The 22,260-nt window shown below is 38.3% G+C and overlaps 2 protein-coding genes across 2 annotated transcripts in view; both read left to right on the top strand.

Moving 5' to 3' along the window:
• The first annotated feature begins 3,673 nt into the window (after positions 1 to 3,673).
• The window catches only part of rassf7a (Ras association domain family member 7a), a 32,579-nt gene continuing 13,992 nt past the window's right edge, over positions 3,674 to 22,260 (top strand). The window contains exon 1 of the mRNA XM_088006347.1: positions 3,674 to 4,674. The gene's annotated coding sequence lies outside the window, so the exon portion shown is untranslated. The remainder of the gene's footprint in view (positions 4,675 to 22,260) is intronic.
• Positions 18,105 to 20,841, top strand: LOC148158684 (uncharacterized). Its single transcript, XM_088006730.1, has one exon. It carries the CDS (start codon positions 18,105 to 18,107, stop codon positions 18,804 to 18,806), a length of 702 nt encoding a protein of 233 aa, XP_087862856.1. The 3' UTR covers positions 18,807 to 20,841.

Genomic DNA, 22,260 nt, shown 5'->3' with positions numbered 1-22,260 from the left:
ATGGAGGATACTTGGAAGTCTCTACGGAAATATGCTGAGCAACAAAGCAGACCTGGTTAATTTTGGATCGGCAGGGTGTCAGTGACTGTGTGTCCAGGGTGGGCTTGTGTAGATCTTTTTTTCGCCTCTCACCTTTGACCCCCACCCACATGATTGCTCTTCTCTTAATAAAGCAGGATTTTCTTTCCATACAGAGCCCCACTTCTCTAAGCTTTTGTTCTTGGGATCGTCGTTTATTTATTGGTTCTTACCCATCTGGCAGGTCCTAAGTCATTTTTATGTCTATGCTTCATTTGTCTCTCAGTGGACATACGCTGGTTTGTTCAGACAAAGATTATATATTTATCCTCCTCCTTGTTCTAAGAAAGCCTGTGTTTGGACATGGGACATGTCCCAAGACGCTCAGGGCAGTCTTAATGACTCCACTTCCTTTTGTTCTTGGAGAAATGGCACCTCTTTCATGAAACAGAGGAGTTGAAGAAGTGAACGAGACTCTTTGACCTGTCATCAGCATCCCATCATTGACCGAAAAGTTTAGGTCTCTCTCACAGTCCCAGCTTTCTACTTAAGCTCTTTTTATCCTATTTCCATTTACAGATAGCAACAGCACAGTGTGACACTAATGGTGCCGCGTTATCTCAAGAGACCGCGGATTCTCACAGAAAGTGACTTTAACATCCACGAGGTGGATGGAAAAAGCGTGGGTTTAGGTAAAGAAATGGAAAGAATGACGTCGGACGTGTTTTCTTATGTTCAAAATGTAAAGAAGTTCAAGAAATGTCCAGAATTTCTTAGAACTATGCATAGTCACTCCACCATTTCCACTAAAATAATGATGGCGTGGTTTGCTGTCAAACCATGAATTTTCTCTTGAGCCAGGTTTCTGAGAGGAAAACAGAACTCAGCCAGGTCTTAATTTGTGTTTTGCTATAACTACGTCCTAACACGGCAATTACCTTAGCTGGTAAACACCATCCTATCATCATCATGATATACGACACAGCTAAACTTCTGAAGCAACAACCCTGGCCTCACCATAATGAGACATCAGTGCTTTATTTAGGCTTGTTTGGCACGACCATTTGCCGCTTGAAACCCAGTGTCAACAAAAGTTTACGATTTTGAAATGCCTTTCTGAATAGTGCTGCTGTTTCAAGTGTATATTTTGTTCACTGTCCTTGTTCTAGCCTTTCCGTCCTTGTTACCCACCTGCTGACGATTGTTCTTAGTATAAGCCTTCAACAATTAAAAATTGAGTCATCTTGGTTCCACTCAGCACTCCCATTCTCAAGGAGACTATTTCTCTGTCCCAGAGCCATCTATTTCATCACTCACCATCAATCATCAGGCACTTCTGACATATTTACTTTGTATTCGAATTAAAACAGACCTTTAAGCTGTTTTGGTAAAAACAGATTGTAGATTTCGTTTTTGTGAAATTGAATATATTATGAAGAAGTTTAGGCTTAAATTATTTTCATTGTTCTCTTTAGCTTCTAGCCTGAATGCAGAGGGAGGGTTGGAGGAGGGGAAGAAAAGGGTTTGTGTTTCAAAAAAAGAGAGAGAGAAGATATGTGGAGTTTTACAAGGGAGGGTTTGAGTGGGGGGCGCAGCAGTGGGAGGTGCCCTGAGGAATGCCTGGAAGGTGTCAGCAAAATCTGGGAGGCTTTGGACTGATAATCCACTGGCTCATAATACCCCTCCCTCAACTTTAAATGAACTGAATGTGATGTAGGACAATCATATAAGCCTGTCAGGGCCCGTAAAATGTAGTTACTTCCCCAATACCTGCTGTCAAAATGTCACTTCTGCTTGGCACCTTAGAGTTTTCTCACAATGGCCTTTGGTACTTAAACCCTGCCTCAGGAGGTTCTTCCTCCGCGTATGATTTGAGAGAGTTGTTTAAGGGATTTGTCTGACAACACAGCTCTTATACGTGCCAAAAGCTTTGCTTTATAGACAGAACAGTGAAGGAGTTCATGTAACTGTGAACTGGCTCTCAATGGGCCTCTGACTCAGCCTTGCTAGAAGCTGCTGCAGTCTTTGGTGTGGTCTTTTGTTTGGATGATTTAGCTCGTCTAATTAATGCAATTAATGCCGGCCATCTATTTTTGGAAAACTTCTGCTTTGTGCAATGTGCACACTGGTTATCAGGTGCTGTGACTGCTGGGCTCATTAGTTTGCTGAGAATAAAATCTGACGTCTGATAGAGGTGAAGAAAAGGGAGAATGACTAATTAGTCTTAATGGCCCTCTGGTGCTTAATTATTGTATTGTGAATCCAGAAACACAGTGTATGGTTTTACAGTGTAGTTCGAAAATAACATTGGGATTTATTTGGTATACATTTTCCAAGTACTTGTTACTCATATGTTAATATGTGGCAGGCTGTTAATTTTGTCTTTTCTTATCTCTTTGACTTCACCATGGAAACAGAGTAAATAAATAAAAGAACCAGTTTGATGTTAACCTTAAAGGGATCTCTCAGAGCAAATGCATTTGTCTCAATCCAACTGATGTTGCAGATCTCGTAGAAGATTCTCCATTTGTTTTTTTGTTTTGTTTTTTTGGTCATAAGTCACATCTTTATTGATGCAAAAATGAACTCGGTCCCATAGTTGTGTGTAATTTTACAAAGAGATAAACTTCTGGAGAAGAAAATACAGTTCCCTTTGACAGAACAGAAATGAAGACCTCGTAATATTTAAGACACTAAATACAGCAGACACCAAGCTCTTGCCTTAAAGGGTAAATGTCACCACTCTTTTCTGCATAAAGAAGCTTTGTTTATCATGTACAAAACCACATACCTAAGAGTTGTCCAAAACATTAATGCCACCACGATTTAAATATATTCATGCATCAAATTACATGATAAGTAGATTATAGAATTGTCCTTTAAATTATGGGTTTCAAAGCTTGTCCAAAACATCCCAAGGCAGTCAACTGATGCGTGGTTGTTAAAAAAAACACATCTTATAGATAGATGGCTCGTTACCTATGAATAAAAGCTGGATATGAAAAGACCAAAGCTCCAAAAGTGCAAAATTGTGAAAGAACCAAATGACTGTCATGAACAAAGTGTTATTCCTTTATCACAGGCTTTTGTTAAGGCAGAATACATACATCACATTACTTGTTATCTAACTGCTTATTATTTATTAACTATACTGAAATAATTTATTCATCAGGGTTGCTTTTGAAAAATCTCTATTTGTTGAGCTGGAACTGTTTAATAAAGCATGTAGTAGCTATTAAACCTGTCTCTTACAGTTTGTTTCAACAACAATAGCTGGTGTTGGCTAAGATCAGCTCAATTTGTAGGTCAGAGTTTTTGAAGATTTTATTTGAAGGTTCTCATTTCTTTGCCAGTTCCCATGTTAAATAGTTTTAGTTACAAGTTTTGGAGTCATTTAACTAAAATGACTAAGAGTGTACCATTGATTGTAAGATTGGAAGAAACTTTGTGAATTAAAAAAAAAAAAATAAATCTCCTATAAAGTAAATCGAATTACATTGTGTATGAATAAAGCTGCACAAATAAACTTGCCTTGGAAAACGAGAGTTGTGAATAAATAGCTGGGTCTGTCTCTCCATGCGGGGCTTCCTGCACAGTCTGCCCGGCACATTGGTCACACATTTCTCAGCTCTGCATGCAGAGTGTGTTTGTGTATGGGACGGGGCAGCCATCACAGGGTCACAGTTCAGGAATTTCTTTGAATTTATTGTTGAACACTTTCTACTTGTTTTTTTTTTTTTTTGGTGTGGGGGATGGTTTGTCGTGCATTAGCCATATTTTAATTCTGCTCCCTGCGCCCGAGTGGTCAGGTTTAAGTGCAGCAGCTTAACTGTTCTTTTTGTTCTCAGGGCGTTGTCCAGCTCAAATGCTAATAGTTGCGCACTCTCGCTCTCCTGTTCCACCTGGTCTGTCGTACTATGACCTCATTCCAGGAAAAGGAAGAGAGAACCACCTGACAGACTTATTTGTATTATCAGCTGATTGTGTAACTGGAGGGCAGAACTTCGATGTCGGATGCCTCAGGTTATTGACCGTACAAACATTAGAGACAGATATGTAAATATATGCAAGGAGTTTCCAGTTTCTGCGGGGATTTTTCTATGAGCAGATCTCCATCTGAATAGAGAATGTTGAATAATAATAAAAAAAAAGGGCTAGGTATGGTAATTGATTTTGGTGAGGAAGAAACAGTTTTTTTCAGATACCTGGAAGAAGGGGAGGTATCTGATCTGTCAGAGCACATAGAAAGAGGGTGGAGAGAAAGAGAAGAGTGACGGGGAGGGTGTGTTTCTGTGTGGGTGAGAGAGACAGAGGGAGGAGGAGCAGTGCAGACATAGAGAGAACTGGAGCACACACTCAGATCTCGCCTGTGGTGAGGACATCCAGCAGAAGTGCATTCCTGAGGCAGCCAGCAATAAAAAAGGCAAGGAGGACAGAGCGGAGAAGTGGTGACACTCTTTAAATTCACATCTAACTGACCTCTGCTGGACTCACGTGCTTCCTCGCAGACTCACTCGCAGGCTTCCTCGCACACCAGCTGAACAGCCGGCACCACTGCCCGGTGAGAAGGTTAGGAATTCCCCGACAGAGCTGGAAGGAAGGAGAAAATAAAAGAAGACTGGAAGTTTTAAAACACCAAGAAGCAAGAACAAGAAGGTGAGCGTGAGGATTTCTCGAGAGATTGTTTGACTCTTCCCCTTGGCTTGAGCTGTTTGAATCTGTATGTCAAGAACTTTCTCTGAACTCAGCATATAAAATGCAGAGGCAAGAGGTGTTATTAGGTTTCATAAATCTAACTTAGTATTTTGGTGATGAGACAAAATTGCTTTTGTGTTGTATGTTCGCCGAGTCGAACCGTGTCTTTGCATGTACGCACCTGTTGAAGCTAGACCCGCCACCCAAGTACTCCTGTGTGCAACAAAAGAACTCAAACCTGTTTGGGTTGAATCTTCACTCTTTGCAAGTGTTGTTTTAATATTATTTTTGCTCATTTTTGAATTTACTCTGTGTACGCAGACTGTTCGTAAGTCTATTCTCTGCTAACAAAAAACTCAGCTAGAAGTACAGTGCACGAAAAGAGATAAAGGCTTAAAGATTAATTTATTGAAGAGATGGGGAGAGTGCACTGGCAGGTCCGTGCTGTTTTAGGCAACACATCCTAAATGCCAACAACTTGCTAATCCAATGCACCAAATCACTCCAATACGGCCTGTTTAAACATTGGCTTGTCTTTATGCATGGCTTAAGATCTTGTTTATAAATTCCTAGCATGCTATGTGTCAGTCAGTGGAGCTCATTAGCAGGCTGCACTTGTTATCCAATCAAGGCCATCGATTGAAACCCCAGCAAGCGCTCACCGTCCTCGCCCTCCCCCCCCACAAGGGGGTGATTATTTCTTTCCCTAACCAACAGCAGGAACTTAATAAATGTACCTCATGCTATCACATTGCGGTTCATGCAATTAACTTGATTTATTATTAATGATAGTAAGAAATGAAATAACTAAAACATGAAATAGCATGAAATAACTAATTTTAATAACAAATTAGAATAAATTGTTCCAAATTTTATGAGTACAAAACAAGTTTAAACCCGAGCCTTTTTTCTTTTGCAGCGGAGAGGCACCAATAAGAACCAAAAAGAAACTAATTTCCAAAATCTTTTAAAAATAATAATAAAAACATTTATTTATTTTTTTATTTTTCCTGTAGAACTTAATGGACTTTTAAAAACTGCATGCAAAATATTATTATTTGTTTTCCTGCTGTGAGAAGTAATTTGTTAGTAAGTCATTTTCAATAAACTGTAATATTGAAATGTTTCTTTCATTTTAGTAACTCGGGTCTCTAAGTTAATCACCTTATATAGATTAATTACAAACAGATTTAAGATTAGAGTACTATATTAGGGCAACAAAAACATTTTTGCACAGAAATTTGGACTAAATGACAAGTTTAAAACCTTCTTAAAACTTTTTTTTTAAATAATGCTTAATCCAAACAATGACCGTAACCCTAAACACATGTTCTAATTTATTGAATATTAATGTATATTAGGAGTCAAAGTGATGTTACTCCCCTTGGGTAACAATTATTTTAAAAGCAAAGGCCACATTATCGTAGAGTTGATATGTTAAGCTTTCATTAGCAGTTTTCAATAGTTATTAGTGTAATTACATCAGTTAACATTAGAGATTTCAAAAAGTCTTTTCCACATCCACCATGTTCCATGGCAGAGGCTGAAAGTTCCAAAAACAGCAACTTTTCTGTCATGTGTTCAGCCTTCCTGTTATCTACTGTAAGTCTTCTTTCTAGCTGTCTTAGCCTGAATAGATGGTAGGAATAATCTCCTTTGACTTTAGTTTTGGACACATGACACAACAACTCTTCTTCAGCTTGCAAAAGTTTCTTTTTTCTTTTTTTTTTTTGGTGTTTATTTTAGTTTAGTTTTTTTTCTGTTTTTAGTTAGGGCTGATTAAGGTAAAACCAACCAGATTCCATTACCAGATAGCTTTTTGGGAGCATTGTTTTTTTTTATTTATTTTAGTCACTTGTACTATGTACTATTCCTGGCCATTGATCACTAAAATTATCTAGACTGCCACAGAGTACCACACAAATCCAGTTTATTAGGCAACAATATCCTCATTATGTGTTCCTGCTTCTTTAAAAAAGCAGAAACATTATTATGTATCACCCTCTCCTTTTTTAGCATCACCACCAACACTTTACCTAAAGCGGTAAACCAGCAGGGTGATAACTGTGAAGTTGTCAGCGGCTGGAATACATCATAAAACTTTTAAACTCTTTTTTTTTTTTTTTTTTCCCCCTAAGTCTTGTTTAGTTTGCATGTCTCTTCTCTCTGCTTCCCTCCCTTTATGTCCCCCTCACTGGTTTGATACTTGTTATTTCCCATCGCATGAATGAGGCTGCTTAGCATGGAGAGAGCAGAATGTCCTCTGAGAGAGCTCGTACCTTGTTCTTTGCTGTGTTATTTTTAATGCTCCTTTAATGCTTGAATACACAGATGGACTCCCTCCTTGTCTAAAGCAGTCTCTATCTCTGTCAGCGGCTCTGTCTGTCACTCAGCTCGGGTGGCAGAGAAAGCAGGTCTGCCTGAGCTCAGCAAGTTACCTTTTGGGAGTCTTGATGGAAACTTTCTGAATTACTCTTCAAGCTGAGAAGTGGCTTAATTTTTGCCGTTCTTATCAGCTGTGCTTCCCTCCTCCTTCAGACGGTCTCTGGTGCGAGTATGATCGAGGACAGTGCAGCCAGACACTGCAGAAGAAGAAGAAGTTTGCGATCATTTTTTTTGGAAGGTGCCTCGCAACGCTTTTCTCCTTTGCCGTCTTTACCTTCTTGCTCTCCTACTTTCCCCGTGTCCTTCCCCTGCCTGTGCAATGTGATGGAAAGCAGCGCTGTGCTCTGCTCATGCCGGATCCATTAGGGATGAAAGCACACTGCAGTGATAAAAGATTGATCCAGTCCTCCTTGCATCACATTCTCATCCCTCACACTCTGCCTCCTCTTTCAACCCAAAGTCAACCCAATTTCCAATACAACCCAATACATCAAGTCTTTGGCACTTCTCTAAATAAATCATCCTAACCAAGCGTACAATTGTAAACTTTGGCCTTCTAGATTCGAAAACAGAAGAACACCGATTCTTGTGTGGTATGTTGTACTTTGCAGGGTTACAAATACTCAGGGACACAACGATTATGAAATTATATCAGCTCTGCAATTCTTTTAAAATTGGGACAATTCTTTGGGGGCATTTCCCTCAGAGTTTTTGTTGCATCAAGATAAAAATTGGGTAGCTAGCAGAACCAGTAAAAGACTGGCATTCAGCCCAGCACAAACAGGCCTTTCTTCACCTGTTTTATCCAAGAAGGCGAAAACAAACACAGCAGACCTGTAGTTTGTCACCAGGGAGTCTGTAATTACTGCGAGGAAGGAGGGGATTTAGTGAAGGCATTTCACCGCAGTTTGGTTTTCAGATCTTCAGACATTCACACCTGAAAACTTCCCCTGTGTATGCGCTGAAATTTGTAAAAGGAAGCAAACTATTGCATTAGACTTATGATCCCAGCTGTGCTGTTTTTTTTTTGTTTTTTTTCCATTTGTGGTCTAGTGTTTGACATTGTTCTTGTGTTTCTGTTTTCTTTCATGCTTTTTTGAAGAGTGATATTAAGATAATTAAAGGTCATAGAGTGCCACACTTCTGGTGCATTGCAAAAGTATTCATACATCTCAATCTAGTTCCCATTTTGTCATGTCGCAACCGCAAACGGATTTTGGTGAGAATTTACGTGATAGATCAAGACAAAGTACTGAATATGTAAGGAAAGTGATTGCTTGTTTTCAGCCATTTTTAAGAAATAAAACGCATGGCCTGGGTTTTTATTCATATCTGCCTATCAGAAACATACGCATGTTACACTTTTACTGATCTGTTTTTTTACTTAAAAAAACATATATTCTCAAATACAAAAGTCCACTGAAGTTTGTGTTTGTAACATTCTTAAGGGATATGAATACATTTGCAAGGCACTGTATCCATAGCTTGAATCTTCCCTCATTTTTTTCTGCATATTCATGTCAAAGGTCACAGGAAAAAGCAGCTACAGTTGGAATTGTCATGTTGAGTGTTTCCACCTGGAGCCATGTTCCCAGTCAAACCCAGCTAACCGTAAAGTTCACCTGAGTGAATACTGTCATGTTCTGTCAGTGTGAACTTCCCCTGGCCTTCAATTGTACTCTCCGTGACATCATCCGAGTCCTTTCCTTCACTTATTCTGCTGTTTTCTAACTTTTTGTGACCACTGACTTGCTCCTAGCACAGACTTTTGAACGCCTTTCTCTGTTTGTCCCTCTTTCCGTGATTCCTAATTGCTCACGTATAGCTTTTGTTGCGAAGGTAAACATCTCAGCCTCCCAGGATGCTCATGTGACTCTGAGTTGGTATCTGGGGAAATGTGCGTGTGTGTGTGTGAGCAGCAGGTTGCTCCTTTGCCTGGGCAGCTATATTGTGTTGATTCTCAGCACACAGAGCTCTCTGGGTTGTAAATAACATGACACCTCAGCCGAAAAGACGCGGACAGGATCGCGAAGGGGCGGGAGGTGGTCAAGACAGCAGAAGGGAAAAAAAAAGGTCTGACTCAGGGGGCAGAGACACTCAATCAGCTGGTAGTAAAGAAACGGGCAGGTGGATCTGACAGACCCATCACTCATGCTGAAAGGCTTGACGGCGAAGCTGTCGGTGAAAGTAGATGTGTTTGATCATACAGACAAAGCGAGTGCGCTCTGATCCTATCATGGCTGCTGTTACAAAAATTTACATTAATAAGCAGAAAGAAGCTGTTGTTTTTCCCCCCCTCTCTGAAATTTACATATTCATAACATCAGTAACATAATAAAATAGATTTTATGATAACAGTTTTGGCAGCATTGTCAAAGCTCTGACAGCTTTGACAGTCACTAAAAGAAGGAAAGTCAGCCCTACAGAGCTCTACATAAATGGTATCTGAAAGTGGTGTTCTTAAAAAGTCGGGGAAAAAACTCGACTAATATCTGAGACAGGATCTGAGGGGGTTCATCATAGTTTGATTGATCATGCAAGAGGTAAACAATATGATATTAGATCGTTAAAACTGTGACAGCATGAGTTAAAACTGAGAGAACTTCATATTATCTGTCTGACTCATTCTTTCCATTGCTTTTCTGTGTTCTGACATCAGCTTTTTTCTTCTGTTTAGCTTAATAAACTAGATTTAAGGTAGTAAGAGTGACCTGACTTCAGTGGTGCTGCTGTTTGTCTTTACAGTCAAATCCCAAATTTGAGTTTGACTAGGCAGTCTTAAGCTAAGTGTACCTTATGGCTTAAGTAAGCACCAGTTGATATAAATTTCTCATGACTTAATAAACTTACGTAAAATATCACAATCTTGGAAGTAATTTCGGGGAACAGTATAATATATTCTATTTGCTTTTGTCTGAAACAGAACAACAGCCTTTGGTAATTGATTATTGCAGTTCAGCTGTCTGAAGATTAACACTGAGAGTCTAACAGGCTCATATTAGGTAGATTATTTACTCAGGTGTTCCTGTAGTTTTCATACTATGACTGTGTGTTTTTTTTTGTTTTTTTTTTTGCTACCAGAAATATTTACAAAATGGCAGATTTGTTGTTCCTGCAATTCAAAATCCAAAGGAAATACATGAATTAGCTCTTATAAGTCTGGAGAAATAGACAAGAGGCCAAATTTAAAAATTACATAAAAGTTGGACTGACATTAAAGAGACATTAAAGATGTTATACAAAGGATAGAAACATGAACCTCTCAAAAATATTTTACAAGTCCTCTATGAGTTTACACGCACCAACATACACACTTATGTTTTTTATGTGTGCAGTTTAGACTACATAGTGTCAGACACACAGAGCACATCGGACACTCTTTATTATCCATAAAGATGAAAAACAGATAAGACTTCTTCGCAGTGTCAGATTGCCCTCATCTTTGTGGTTTCAAATGAGGCGTAATTCAGACTTGGGCTCTTTCCCAGGACGCAGGTTTTCTGAGTTCCCTGGGGAAAGTGTGGATGAAACGTGGTCAGTTTCTTTTTGATACATCTCATTTAGAGTCAGTCTGGTGGCTGGCTAAATAGTCTCTCTTCAGCAAACACTCGTCTTTATGCTGCCTCGTCCAGCCTCCCCCCATCTCCTGCCTCATCCCTCATTGTCATTCCCAGGGGGGCAGCCAACTTATCTCTCTCATGTTAACTCAGCAACATCATTCTCATCAGCACGTCCACGCATGGTATCCATGCCCGAGTTGCCTCGGTGATTATGCCTGAGCGTTACGGAAGGCAGCTTTATAGAGCTAAGGGCACATCTCACACAGATATACTATCTTGGTTCCTAAGATGCTCAGAGGGTGCCATAAATCTGCGCCGTGCCCTCCCACCTTCTCCTTCCTCAACTCTCCGGACATCCTCCAACCTGCAGCTCTGATAGCTGTGATCATTACTCTGTGGAGTAATGACAGGGAGACAGAGACGTGCATGACACCCACCCATCAAGCTATAAATCAGACCTTATTGAGAGGCCCACCCAAACCTCGTGAACCACATGAGACACAAACACCCCAGCCTTTACTTTGTTTTTTAAGAGTGCACAGTTAAGGCTGGTTGAGAAGTTTTCATCAAATGTTAGTTCTGGCTCCTAATTTTCTTTTAGTTACAACTGTATATATGATCTTTTTTCATCTTTTGCCTAAAGTGGCTGTACATCCATATACATACTGTTGTTTTTTTCCATTACTTTATTCCCCCTAAAGTCTTGGCCAACAAAGCTGATTCTGCATCTGATTCTTTTTGTTTTAAATTTCACATTAGCACCACAATTTTTCACACATTGTTTTTAGAGATTCTGTTAAGCAATTGCACTGTCTCTAACCACAATGCTCCTTTGTGTGTAAAATGTTACTGTGTGAAGACTCAACGTTAAATATTTCCATATCAATGAGGGGTTTAATAATGAAGTAATTAGTAAAATAATTTAAAAACACCCAGTATGCTGTATGGAGGTATGTCAGATGAGGGACATTTTAGCCTGTTCAGATGTTGTTGAGTGCTGGTGATTTTGCTTCACTTTTTTTTGGGAGATTACTGGGCAGTTCATACTTGATATTTAGGCACTTTGTTGAATCAGCAAAGTAGTTGATCTGAAGCTGACTTTAGCAAAGTTCTTCTCTCCATTCTTTTTTGCTTTTAAACTCTTTAAACTGTCCTTAAACATGCTGAATTTGGAAATGTTGGTAGCCATTTGGAAATCTCCCTAGTTATAAGTGTCTATGTGATGTTCATTTCTACAAATGCAAGTCATGCTAACTGCTAATGTAAGAAGCTAAAGGATGTTTAAGACAGTTTTGTGTTAGTTTTAAAATAATAAAAATAATAGTAGTGAAGTAAAGTAATTAAATAGAATATGTACAACGAACAAAGGAAGTTAAACATTATGTGACCGTTGTCAACCTAAGGCTGGACAACAAATCAGTAACCATGTATATATGTCGTGATAGACATATATACATGATCAATATCAATAGATAATACGTCTTATATAATACTCAGTAGAACCGCACAGCATTCTGGGAGATGTAGGCAGAGGAAAGGCTTTAGCCACTCCACCTCTCACTGCCAGCTAATAACGGTTGGTGGCATCAACTAGCTAACTCACTTGTTGGTTACCTAGCAACAACCTGCTGGGCAACAAGCAGTTTCAAGTTTGCCCAAACTTTGGCTACCTAGCAACAGCTTGGGGAGTATCGTATGCATCAGCAGTTTAAGGTTTTTCCACCTTAAACTGGCAAAACCAGTTTTACCAGTTTTATCCACAGTTTTAGCTGTGGATAAAGCAGGAAAGTTAACATCAATAGTTTGGTTCTTTTTCAGATATTTAAAAAAAAAAAAAAAAAACGAATAAAAAATTATCGATATCGACTGATACGAGATGCTTATATCGTGATATGTTTTTCTGCCATATCAACTAATCAACCTAGTTCTTAGTGTTCTTTGTGATTTCTCTGTGTATTGTATGTGCACCATTATGGAAAAATGTAAAATCCTAGTTACACTTGAAATTGTTACCATAACATCCATCTACCTTCCAAAAATATTTATGTACACTTCACAAAAATATTTAATCTCCTGATTGACTGCCATCTCATAATAGTGCTTAGTTCCTGGTCCTCTTAAGCTTTGTGTACTTAGTTTAAATAAAGCAACAGGCCATATTTCTAAAGCACAGTGAGTTTTTTGTTTGGAATGTGGCTGTAGGGTCGTACTTCACCTAGTTTCATGATGTGTTATAAATACCATTGAGGTTATCTGTTCAAACCTCCCCCAGCTCTTATCTCAGCATTCACAAGTAGCATTTTTATGGGATGAGACTCATTTTGGTAACAAAATGGAAGATCTTATCAATTGTCGACAAGATTTGTTTTTACAAGCCTCAGCTGTGACAGGTTACTGAAAGGTCTTACATTCCAACTCTCCGACTACATGGCTGTGTTTGCCCGTATCCCACTCTCCAAGGGCCAGGTGTGTTGGAACTCCCTAGGTAAACACTGGGAAGGTGCAAGAAGGGATGTTTTGCATACCAGAGGCACCGATCTGTGCAGCTGATGGCTGCCTCTCAAACTTTTGGACACTTGCTCAAAGATTGTCGTGCTCGTGGAACCTTATTTTCCATTTCAAAGATTGACTGGCATCAAAAACTAGCAGCGCATGGATTAGATTAGTCATAGTGGTGGTTTGTGAAGTACTCGTGAAATGTTCTTGATGGCAGATTGATGTCTTGGGAGGAAACTGTGCGGCATTCCACACTTTCAGCCATGAAAACATAAATTATGTCAAGAGCCCTGTGTTTGCCTTTTTTATGGTTGTTTTTTGTTGTAATATTACCTTTCTAAACTCACAGAAGAATGTGCACCTGTTTCCCCCCCCTGGATTTATAACTATATATAACCTTAAGTTACAAAAGGTCTTTTGTCTTAAACTTTTTCAGATTTTCTTCATTTATAACGACAAACTTTTATGTATTTTAACAGGATTTTGATCTAAACCATTCTAATGTGATCATCTAGAGACATTTAATTTCGTATCACATCATAGGTTGAATTGAGTTTCATACTAAAACTGTTTGAGTGACTACCAAAATAGTTTTCATTATCAGGAATAAGATCTAGAAATGTAAATATCCACCATTTTTTTCTCCCTTTTTTGTAATAAAAAAATGACACAGGATTAAGTAAGGTTTAAAAGCTTTGGACAAGTCGTGGAATTCATTTTGTTGTCTGTACCTATGCCATGTTAACATTTCAAAATAATCCTCCACATTAGGATTTCTTGGCTTGTAGATTTTTGGGGGGATTTATTGAAAGATTTTTTTCTTCTTAGATGTTAGTTATTTTCTGGAATGTGACTTTATTCTGTTTGAGTCAAATGGATTAGATGTGATGTTCATGTCAGTAATTACTGAGGAATCTATCACAGAGCTCAGTGTTTTTAGTGCACAGTGTGCACAACGTTTCTGTGACAAACAGTTTAAAAGGGAAGTCATGTTGGTGGAACGAATAACTGAAATGAATCCCTACCTGTTTGAGCAGCGCAACATGGAGGGGAACTGGTTGTTTGTAAAACTTTAATTCTACATTAGCAAGTCAACCTTGATTTTTCTAGACAAGTCTAGTTTTTGCCTTGTTTATAATTTATGGATGCGCTTCCTTCCCGAAGGAAAAAAACATGGAAAAAAAAAAGTTGAAAACAGAAAACTAAATTGAATAATTGAAATAAGCAGATGTGGAAACAGCTTCTAAATTGCTAATGAGTTCCGCTTCAGAGATGTGACATTGGAGCCCGTGGTTAGTCGTGACTGCTCAGTAACACACGGGTGAGGAGGTCAAGGTGAATCGTTATCACTTTACAACCAGACCTATGTATAATATGCACTGTTGAATTTCAGACTCCTATCTTGGACTGATGTGCTGTGTAAATTGCTCCGCTTTGAAAACGTGAGGGATTTCTTTTTCAGTTACAAGCAGATCTAGTCCGGAGCTATCCATCATCATTTAGCTTGAGTCAGACCACTGGCGGTCTGTGCTTAAACCCTTGTAACATATGATTTTGGCTATGACTAATAGAATACCTTCCTCTCTTTGTTTGAACAGTGCATACGTGTACATGTAGTCTCTGTGCAGCATGTACGAGTGCGCGCTTTATTGAGAGTGAGATTGGCTGGGAAACTGGTGGTGCCCTCCTTCCCTTGCAAGCAGTGCTGAGTCAGATCCAGGAGTATATAATTACACATGTGCGCCCATCAGCAGTCTGAAAGTCATCTTCCTCAGCGCACCCATCAGTGTAAACTCCTGCACGAGCACGGCTCACCCTGCAGGGCAAGCAAACCTCTTTTCCTGAGCCGGGCTCTCTCTGGGCTACATGCAGTCCTTTATTATCATTCTCACCATTAGCGGCTGGCTCCGGGGGCGGATCCATGAGTCAGCGCAAACAAATTCCTCATCTGTAATGTGCTTGCCTTCTCTTAGTTTCCGGGGTGAAATGAATGCTGACTGCCAAACCAGATAGGAGTCTTTTACCTGACAGGATGAATAATAAGGTAATACTTCATTGTTCGCAGGACTGTGTAAACTCTTGTGGCTACGCGCTCACAGTAGTTTATCTGTAATTAACTTTTAATAAATTACAAATGTTTCTTCAGATACATTTTGTTATCAGAGCTTAATAACAGCAACACGCTCCACTTACAGCAATCACAAATAAGCAAAAGTGAATGATATTTTCATTAGTGATTAGTAACGATCTCATCGCTGCGGCTTATTTTTAAACTTTGTTGGTTTTTTAAACAACAACAAAAAAACCGAATCTGATTTTTCTTGAGTAACTGTAATAAACAAGAGTCAAATATTATTTTTCTGCCTATTAGAAGTAACTAATAATTTGAATCAGAAGCATAAGCAATGTCACGCTTGTTTTTACAGTTTAGCACAGACTAGCACATAAGTACGGCTAGCACATGAGTAACCCTCATTACTAATAAACAACGCAATGTCAACCCATTCTTCAACCCTTGGGATTTTCAAAATGCAGCCAACATTTCTAAGTGAGGCATGTTACGTAACAGAGAGTGGTTGAATATTTAAAACAATGAAACCAATGAACTTGTTGTCATACTGTTATCCTTCCTGCTAGGTGACGAAGATTTTGCTCTCAGCCTAAAATAAACACTGACTTACCTCTGTAGAAAATGCAATTTATCTTAAATAGCTTGTTGTACTTTTTTTTTTTCTTTCTCTAACTAAATTTTTAAATATCTTCTGGAATGAGCTACTTACATTTCTTCTTCCCTCTGTAGCTGCTTCTACACTGAAAAGTGTTGTCAGATCGGTAATCTCTCGTTCCTTCTCTCTTGTGGTTCAGGACAAGGTAATGCAACTTACCAAAGTCTTACCAGCCGTGAAAGTAATGCTACTCATTCATAATGAGTGGAAATTCACACAGAGTGCTTATGTACACTTTCTGACTGCAGTGGTAGTGACAGCTAGATTTGATTAGCAGACTGTCTAGCGCCCTGCCTCATGGAAAGTTTTCCTTTAACCCTTAAGCTCTCATCATCAGTCCAATCATCAGGTATTTGCTCAGCAGTTGCTCAGATTATTAATGTAAGGTAAATCATTTTAATGCACATTTGGTGTTACTTTGGATCTATATGACTCTGGTACTGCCAGCTGCCCCATTCATACTAGTTTAACAGCTAAGGTGCCCCCTGCATTCATTTACCCCTTCTGATCCTTATATTGAGATTGCACACTTGGACGAGGGATTTATTATAATGTAAAAGACTGAGTACAGGCAAAAAGATCCCTGTGTGCATGTTAGATGACAAGAGCCATTTCAGATTCATTCGTGCTGAGTCATTAGCATGTCAATGGAGGAGAGACATAAGCTCACTGGGGACACTTTCAAAGAGCTTGCCAGTGACGAGCAATTGGAGTTACTTCTGAAAAGCAACTGCCAAACAAAGATGTCATTAACAAAAACACCTTACTCGTCAGGTGCACTGAAACCTCAGTGAAGGTTGCATAAGCAGAGCATCCACGCTGTCTAATTAACAAGCAGCGTGTCTGAAGAGCGTGCCGCAGCCTGGCCCTGCCATGGAAAGTTATTAAGTTTTAATGCCACCCAATAGAAGCCCTCAAATCTTGTATCTACTTTCCTCACATGCCCAATGGACCACTCCCTGCTCCCTGCCTGCAGGTGCCGGATCACTGCGGTGGAGGCCTCCTTGTCTGGCAGTTAAAGTGGTTGAGAGGAAAAGGAGGCTCTTGGAGAATAGAAACCGTTTCATTTGACATGTTGGGGAAGAAGACAAAATCATTAGAGGTAAATACACAATGTTAGGCGAAGTTTGAGAGTGTTATATAAAGTGAGTTTTATCCCAGATGCCTTCAGAGTGGACCAAGGACAACTGTATGTTTTGTACAGGGATTAGTGCGGCTTAGAGCTGCAGGCAAGTTCTACTTTTCCGAGGACACCTGATGTTTTTAAATTGAATATTTGTAATTTTTTTTAATCACTTAAGCTTTTAGATATGCTGTCGAGGCCTTGGTCGGTTTAAGATTCTTATAATATGATAACCTTGGTTGAGAATATTAACGTGTCATGGTATTAAAGCAGAGTTTAAAAGTAAAGTCTGAAACATGGTTTAATTGCTGATTTCAAAACAGTAAGTAATCCTATTGCTGCTAAAATGAAACAGCATATTGGTTTTTGCCGTTCTGATATCTTTACCATTTATTTATTGATATTTAGAATTTTATACTAAGCAGAAATATCGATTAAACACTGTCTTCTATTTATCGGACATGCAACTCATACCTACCCAAGAGTAAACCTGCACTACCTTATTAAGGATGGTGGGTAGCACTCCATGACTATGCTTTTATTAGCTTTTTTTTTTTTGCAACAGGAAATATTTACAAGTTGGGACTTTTCTTTTTGTTCTTGTTAGCTTGCCCTCGCCTGACACAGTTTCTGCATTTTATTTCAGTTACTGTTCCTGCTAAAGTCTATGCTCATCAACTCTTTTACATAGACTGCCGATAAATAATATGAGTGATTTTACTTGTGCTCTTGTAACACAAGACTCCGACGCTGCCTGTGCTTGACACTCCCATGTTCAAGCTGTCCGTCACCGAAAACAACGGAAAGAAAACATACCAGCAACATCGACAAGACGGCGAATGAGGACCTGAATGATGCGGAGAGAGCCGTTTAACTGCTCAGCGTGATCGGTGAGGAGAAATGCTTCACGGAGCGTTTTCGTTAAAAGTACAGCGATCTGAAGCTAACCGAAGCTAGCCTGTAAGCGGTGGGAGCTAACTGGAAGCTAACTGGAAGCCGGTAGGCAGTGGAAATCTGGAAGGTAACTCGCAAGCAGTGGCGAGGAATTTTCATTGGAGAAGAAATAAGTAAAAAGAAAAAAAAAAGTGAAATTGAAAGAAAATGGGACCCAGAAAGACTCCAGCTTCAGAGGATCTGGATGATATCAAGAAATCCTTGGATTTTCTCTCGGAGGAAGTGACAGCGATACGGCTGCACCAAAACAACATTCTGGACTTAGTGAAAGAAGTGAAGTCGTTGAGACTTTCTAATGAGGAAAAGGATAATCGAATCGCTGCATTGGAGAACCGAGTGGCTGAATTGGAACAGTACAGTAAGATAAATGATGTGATCATCACGGGACTTAGAGTTAAGCCCAGTTCGTATGCCAGCGCTGTGGCTACAACTAGTACTGTTGGTGACCCATCGGTCGAAGTGCTTGACTCCACAGAGAAACAGGTGACTTCTTTCCTCCGGACCAAGGGGATAGAGGTGGACTGTGACACTGTGGAAGCATGCCACCCGCTTCCGAGAAGAGGAAAAGATGATAAACCTGCCATTATCATGAGATTCACAAAGAGGAAATACAAGTTTGCTCTGTTAAAACAAGGCAGATTGCTGAAAGGATCTGATGTATTTATTAATGAACACTTGACCAAGAAGAATGCTGATATCGCCAGAAAGGCTCGGTTTCTGAGAAAACAAGGAAAGATTCAATCAACATGGACAACAAATTGTAAGGTTTTTGTTAAACTTAATGGAACTCCAGAGGAGGCAAAGGTTCTGGTTGTTCGGGACATCGCTGACCTGGATAAGTACAACTGAATGCTTTATGTTATATCTGGGATCTTAGATGATTGCATATGACACTAAATCACCATGTCTCAGTTAAACAACATGTTGTCCTCATCGGCTATGGATACAACATTAACACCTCTAACTAAAGCAGATTACCCTGAACTGAAAACTTTTGACTACACTGAATATAAAAGTCAGGATAAGGAAAAGGACTTGGACCCAGAAAACAACTTTTTCTATAACAATGGGAATAACTGTTGCTACTACTCGACTCAACAATATAATATTACAGTTAATACAGACAATAAATTCTCCATAATACACTTCAACAGTAGAAGTTTATATGCGAACTTTAACCACATCAAGGATTGTTTAAATCAATTTAAACAGCCTTTTAGTGTCATTACTATCTCAGAAACCTGGCTTACTTCGAATAAGGGAGCCGATTTTGAATTAGAGGGTTATGAATTTAGTTATATTAATAGAGAAGGAAAGATTGGTGGAGGAGTTGCTGTATATGTGTACAACAATTTTAGATATAAGTTAATTGAAAACATGACTAATGTGGTTAAAGATCATTTTGAATATTTAACAGTTGAAATATATATGGAAAAAAATAAAAATATAATTGTTAGCTGTATATATAGGGCTCCTGGTTCTAACATGAACCTTTTCATAGAATGGTTTGAGAAAACATATACAGCTATAAATTCAAAGAACTATTTTATTTGTGGGGACTTTAATATCGATCTGCTAAATGTCAACAACCACAAATTGACTGAAGAGTTTATTAATACCACATGTAGTCTGAGTCTTTTCCCTCAAATTACGAGACCTAGCAGAATCACAGCTAATAGAGCTACATTAATAGATAACATATTTACAAATTTAATAGACAACACCATAAGTGGATTGTTAGTTCATGACATCAGTGATCATTTACCTGTTTTTGTTGTTTGTGATATCTGCCACAAGAAAGTAAAGACTAAAAATAATTCAATTCATAAAAGATTAAGGACGGAAAAATCTATAAATGCATTCAAAGATGATTTATCTAAACAAACTTGGGAGTCAGTACTAACAGAAAATGATGTGGATAAAGCATATGATAATTTTCTGAATATTTTCAAATTATTATATGACAAAAATTGTCCAATTGTAGAGTTTACTTCTGAAAATAAATATTCTGATCATCCATGGATCACAAAGGGTTTGCAAAATGCCTGTAAAAAAAAGAATAAGCTATATAGAGATTTTATAAGGCATAGATCAACTGTGACAGAAAATAAATATAAGAAATACAAGAACAAATTGACTGCTGTTTTAAGAAAAGCAAAACAAGATTACTATAGTAAACAGTTGGACAGAAATAAAAATAATATTAAAGGTATTTGGAATATTTTAAACATTGTTATTAGGAAAAATTTCAAACATGTTAGTTATCCACAAAACTTCACAAACAATGAAGATAAACAATTAAATAATATGGAAGAGATAGTTCATAATTTTAACAAATATTTTGTGAGTGTGGGCCCAAAATTGGCTGAGGAAATACCGCAGCCCACAGGACATGAAACACTAAATGACGCATTAGTTAGAAATCCAGATTCCATGTTTCTTATAGCTGTGGAGGAAAACGAAATTATAGATATAGTAAATAAATGTGAAAATAAAAGGTCAACTGATTATGACGGCATCGACATGATAATAATTAAGAAGGTGATTGTGGAAATTATTAAACCGCTAACATATATCTGTAATCTGTCTTTTCAAACAGGAATATTTCCAAAAAAAATGAAAATTGCAAAAGTTATCCCACTATACAAATCGGGGAATAGACATGACTTCACAAATTATAGGCCTGTTTCATTACTTCCACAATTTTCTAAAATTGTGGAAAAAATATTTGTTGTCAGACTAGAAAGTTTTATTAGTAAACATCATCTACTGACGGACAGTCAGTATGGATTTAGGTCACAAAGATCCACAGCAATGGCAGTTTTGCATTTAATGGAAGAGGTGACCAGTGCTTTAGATAAAAAGAAACATGCTGTTGGAGTATTCATTGATTTGAAAAAAGCATTTGACACAATTGATCATGATATACTACTCAGAAAACTTGAGTGTTATGGTCTAAGAGGAGTAGTGTTGCATTGGATGAAAAATTATCTCAGCAATAGGCAACAATTTGTGCAGTTGGGTGATTTCCAATCCTCATGCTTGGATATTGTTTGTGGTGTCCCCCAGGGCTCGGTATTGGGGCCAAAATTGTTTATTTTGTATATAAATGATATATGTAAGGTATCTAAGAGACTTAACTTTGTACTATTTGCTGATGATACAACCATTTTTGGCACGGGTGAAGATTTACGAAAGCTGTTGCTTGAAATGAATCAAGATTTATGTAAATTGAAGGAGTGGTTTAATATAAACAAATTGTCACTAAATTTAGATAAAACAAAGTTTATGTTGTTCGGTAAGTGTAAAGAGAAGAGTGACTTAAGAATACAAATTGATAATATGACTGTGGAGAGAGTGACTGAAATTCGGTTTTTGGGAGTACTGATTCAAAACAAGATCTGTTGGAAACCTCATATAAGATATGTCCAATCTAAAATGGTAAGAAGTATTGCAGTTCTTGCTAATGCTAGAAAATATTTAAACTCCTCTGCCCTATACATTCTGTACTGCTCACTTATTTTACCTTACCTAAGTTACTGTGTGGAAATTTGGGGCAACACTTACAGAACGTTACTACAACCATTATGCACATTACAAAAAAGAGCCATTCGTTTAGTTCATAAGGTTGATTTTTACTGTCATACCCACAATCTATTTATAGATTCTTATTTATTGAAATTTACTGATCTAGTAGAGTTTCAAACTGCACAGATCATGTTTAAAGTCAGAAACAAAATATTGCCAGAAAAGATTCAACAACTATTTTCCGATAGAGTGGGGGGATATGACTATAGAGAAAACCTTAACTTCAGAACTTTGAAGGCTCGTACAACAATGAAAACATTGTGCATTTCTGGTGTTGGTGTGAGGATCTGGAATAAACTTTCTAAAGAGCTGAAGCAAAGTCCAAGTCTGAGACATTTTAAGAAAGGTCTCAAGACAGCTATTATTCAAAGTTATAAGGAAGAACAAGGGGGATAATCCTGGTTGGAAATTAAAACTTTAAGTATGATGTCATCAAGTAGGTGGCATGTCGGCGCAGGTGTGGGTAAATATATAAAGGTATGTAAATAGCTGTGTATTTTGTCTATAAGCAGATGGGAGTGTATATGGGTGTATGTATATGTACATATGTTTGTATATGTAAATATGTATATATGTATGTGTACAGATGTGTATGTGTGTGTATGCACTATTTTCATCTAGTTGAGGAAATTTTATTACACTTATTATTTCCTTTGTCAGAAAGGATACTGGATATTGAAAATACTGTGACAAATTACAGCTGGAAACGGGGTAT

The sequence above is a fragment of the Poecilia mexicana genome, unplaced genomic scaffold (assembly GCF_051168715.1).
Source record: "Poecilia mexicana isolate PSO_F unplaced genomic scaffold, ASM5116871v1 scaffold_6, whole genome shotgun sequence".
Lineage (NCBI taxonomy): Eukaryota > Metazoa > Chordata > Actinopteri > Cyprinodontiformes > Poeciliidae > Poecilia > Poecilia mexicana.
The sequence above is the reverse complement of the archived record's forward strand: the minus strand, read 5'-3'. Positions and strand labels throughout refer to the sequence as shown.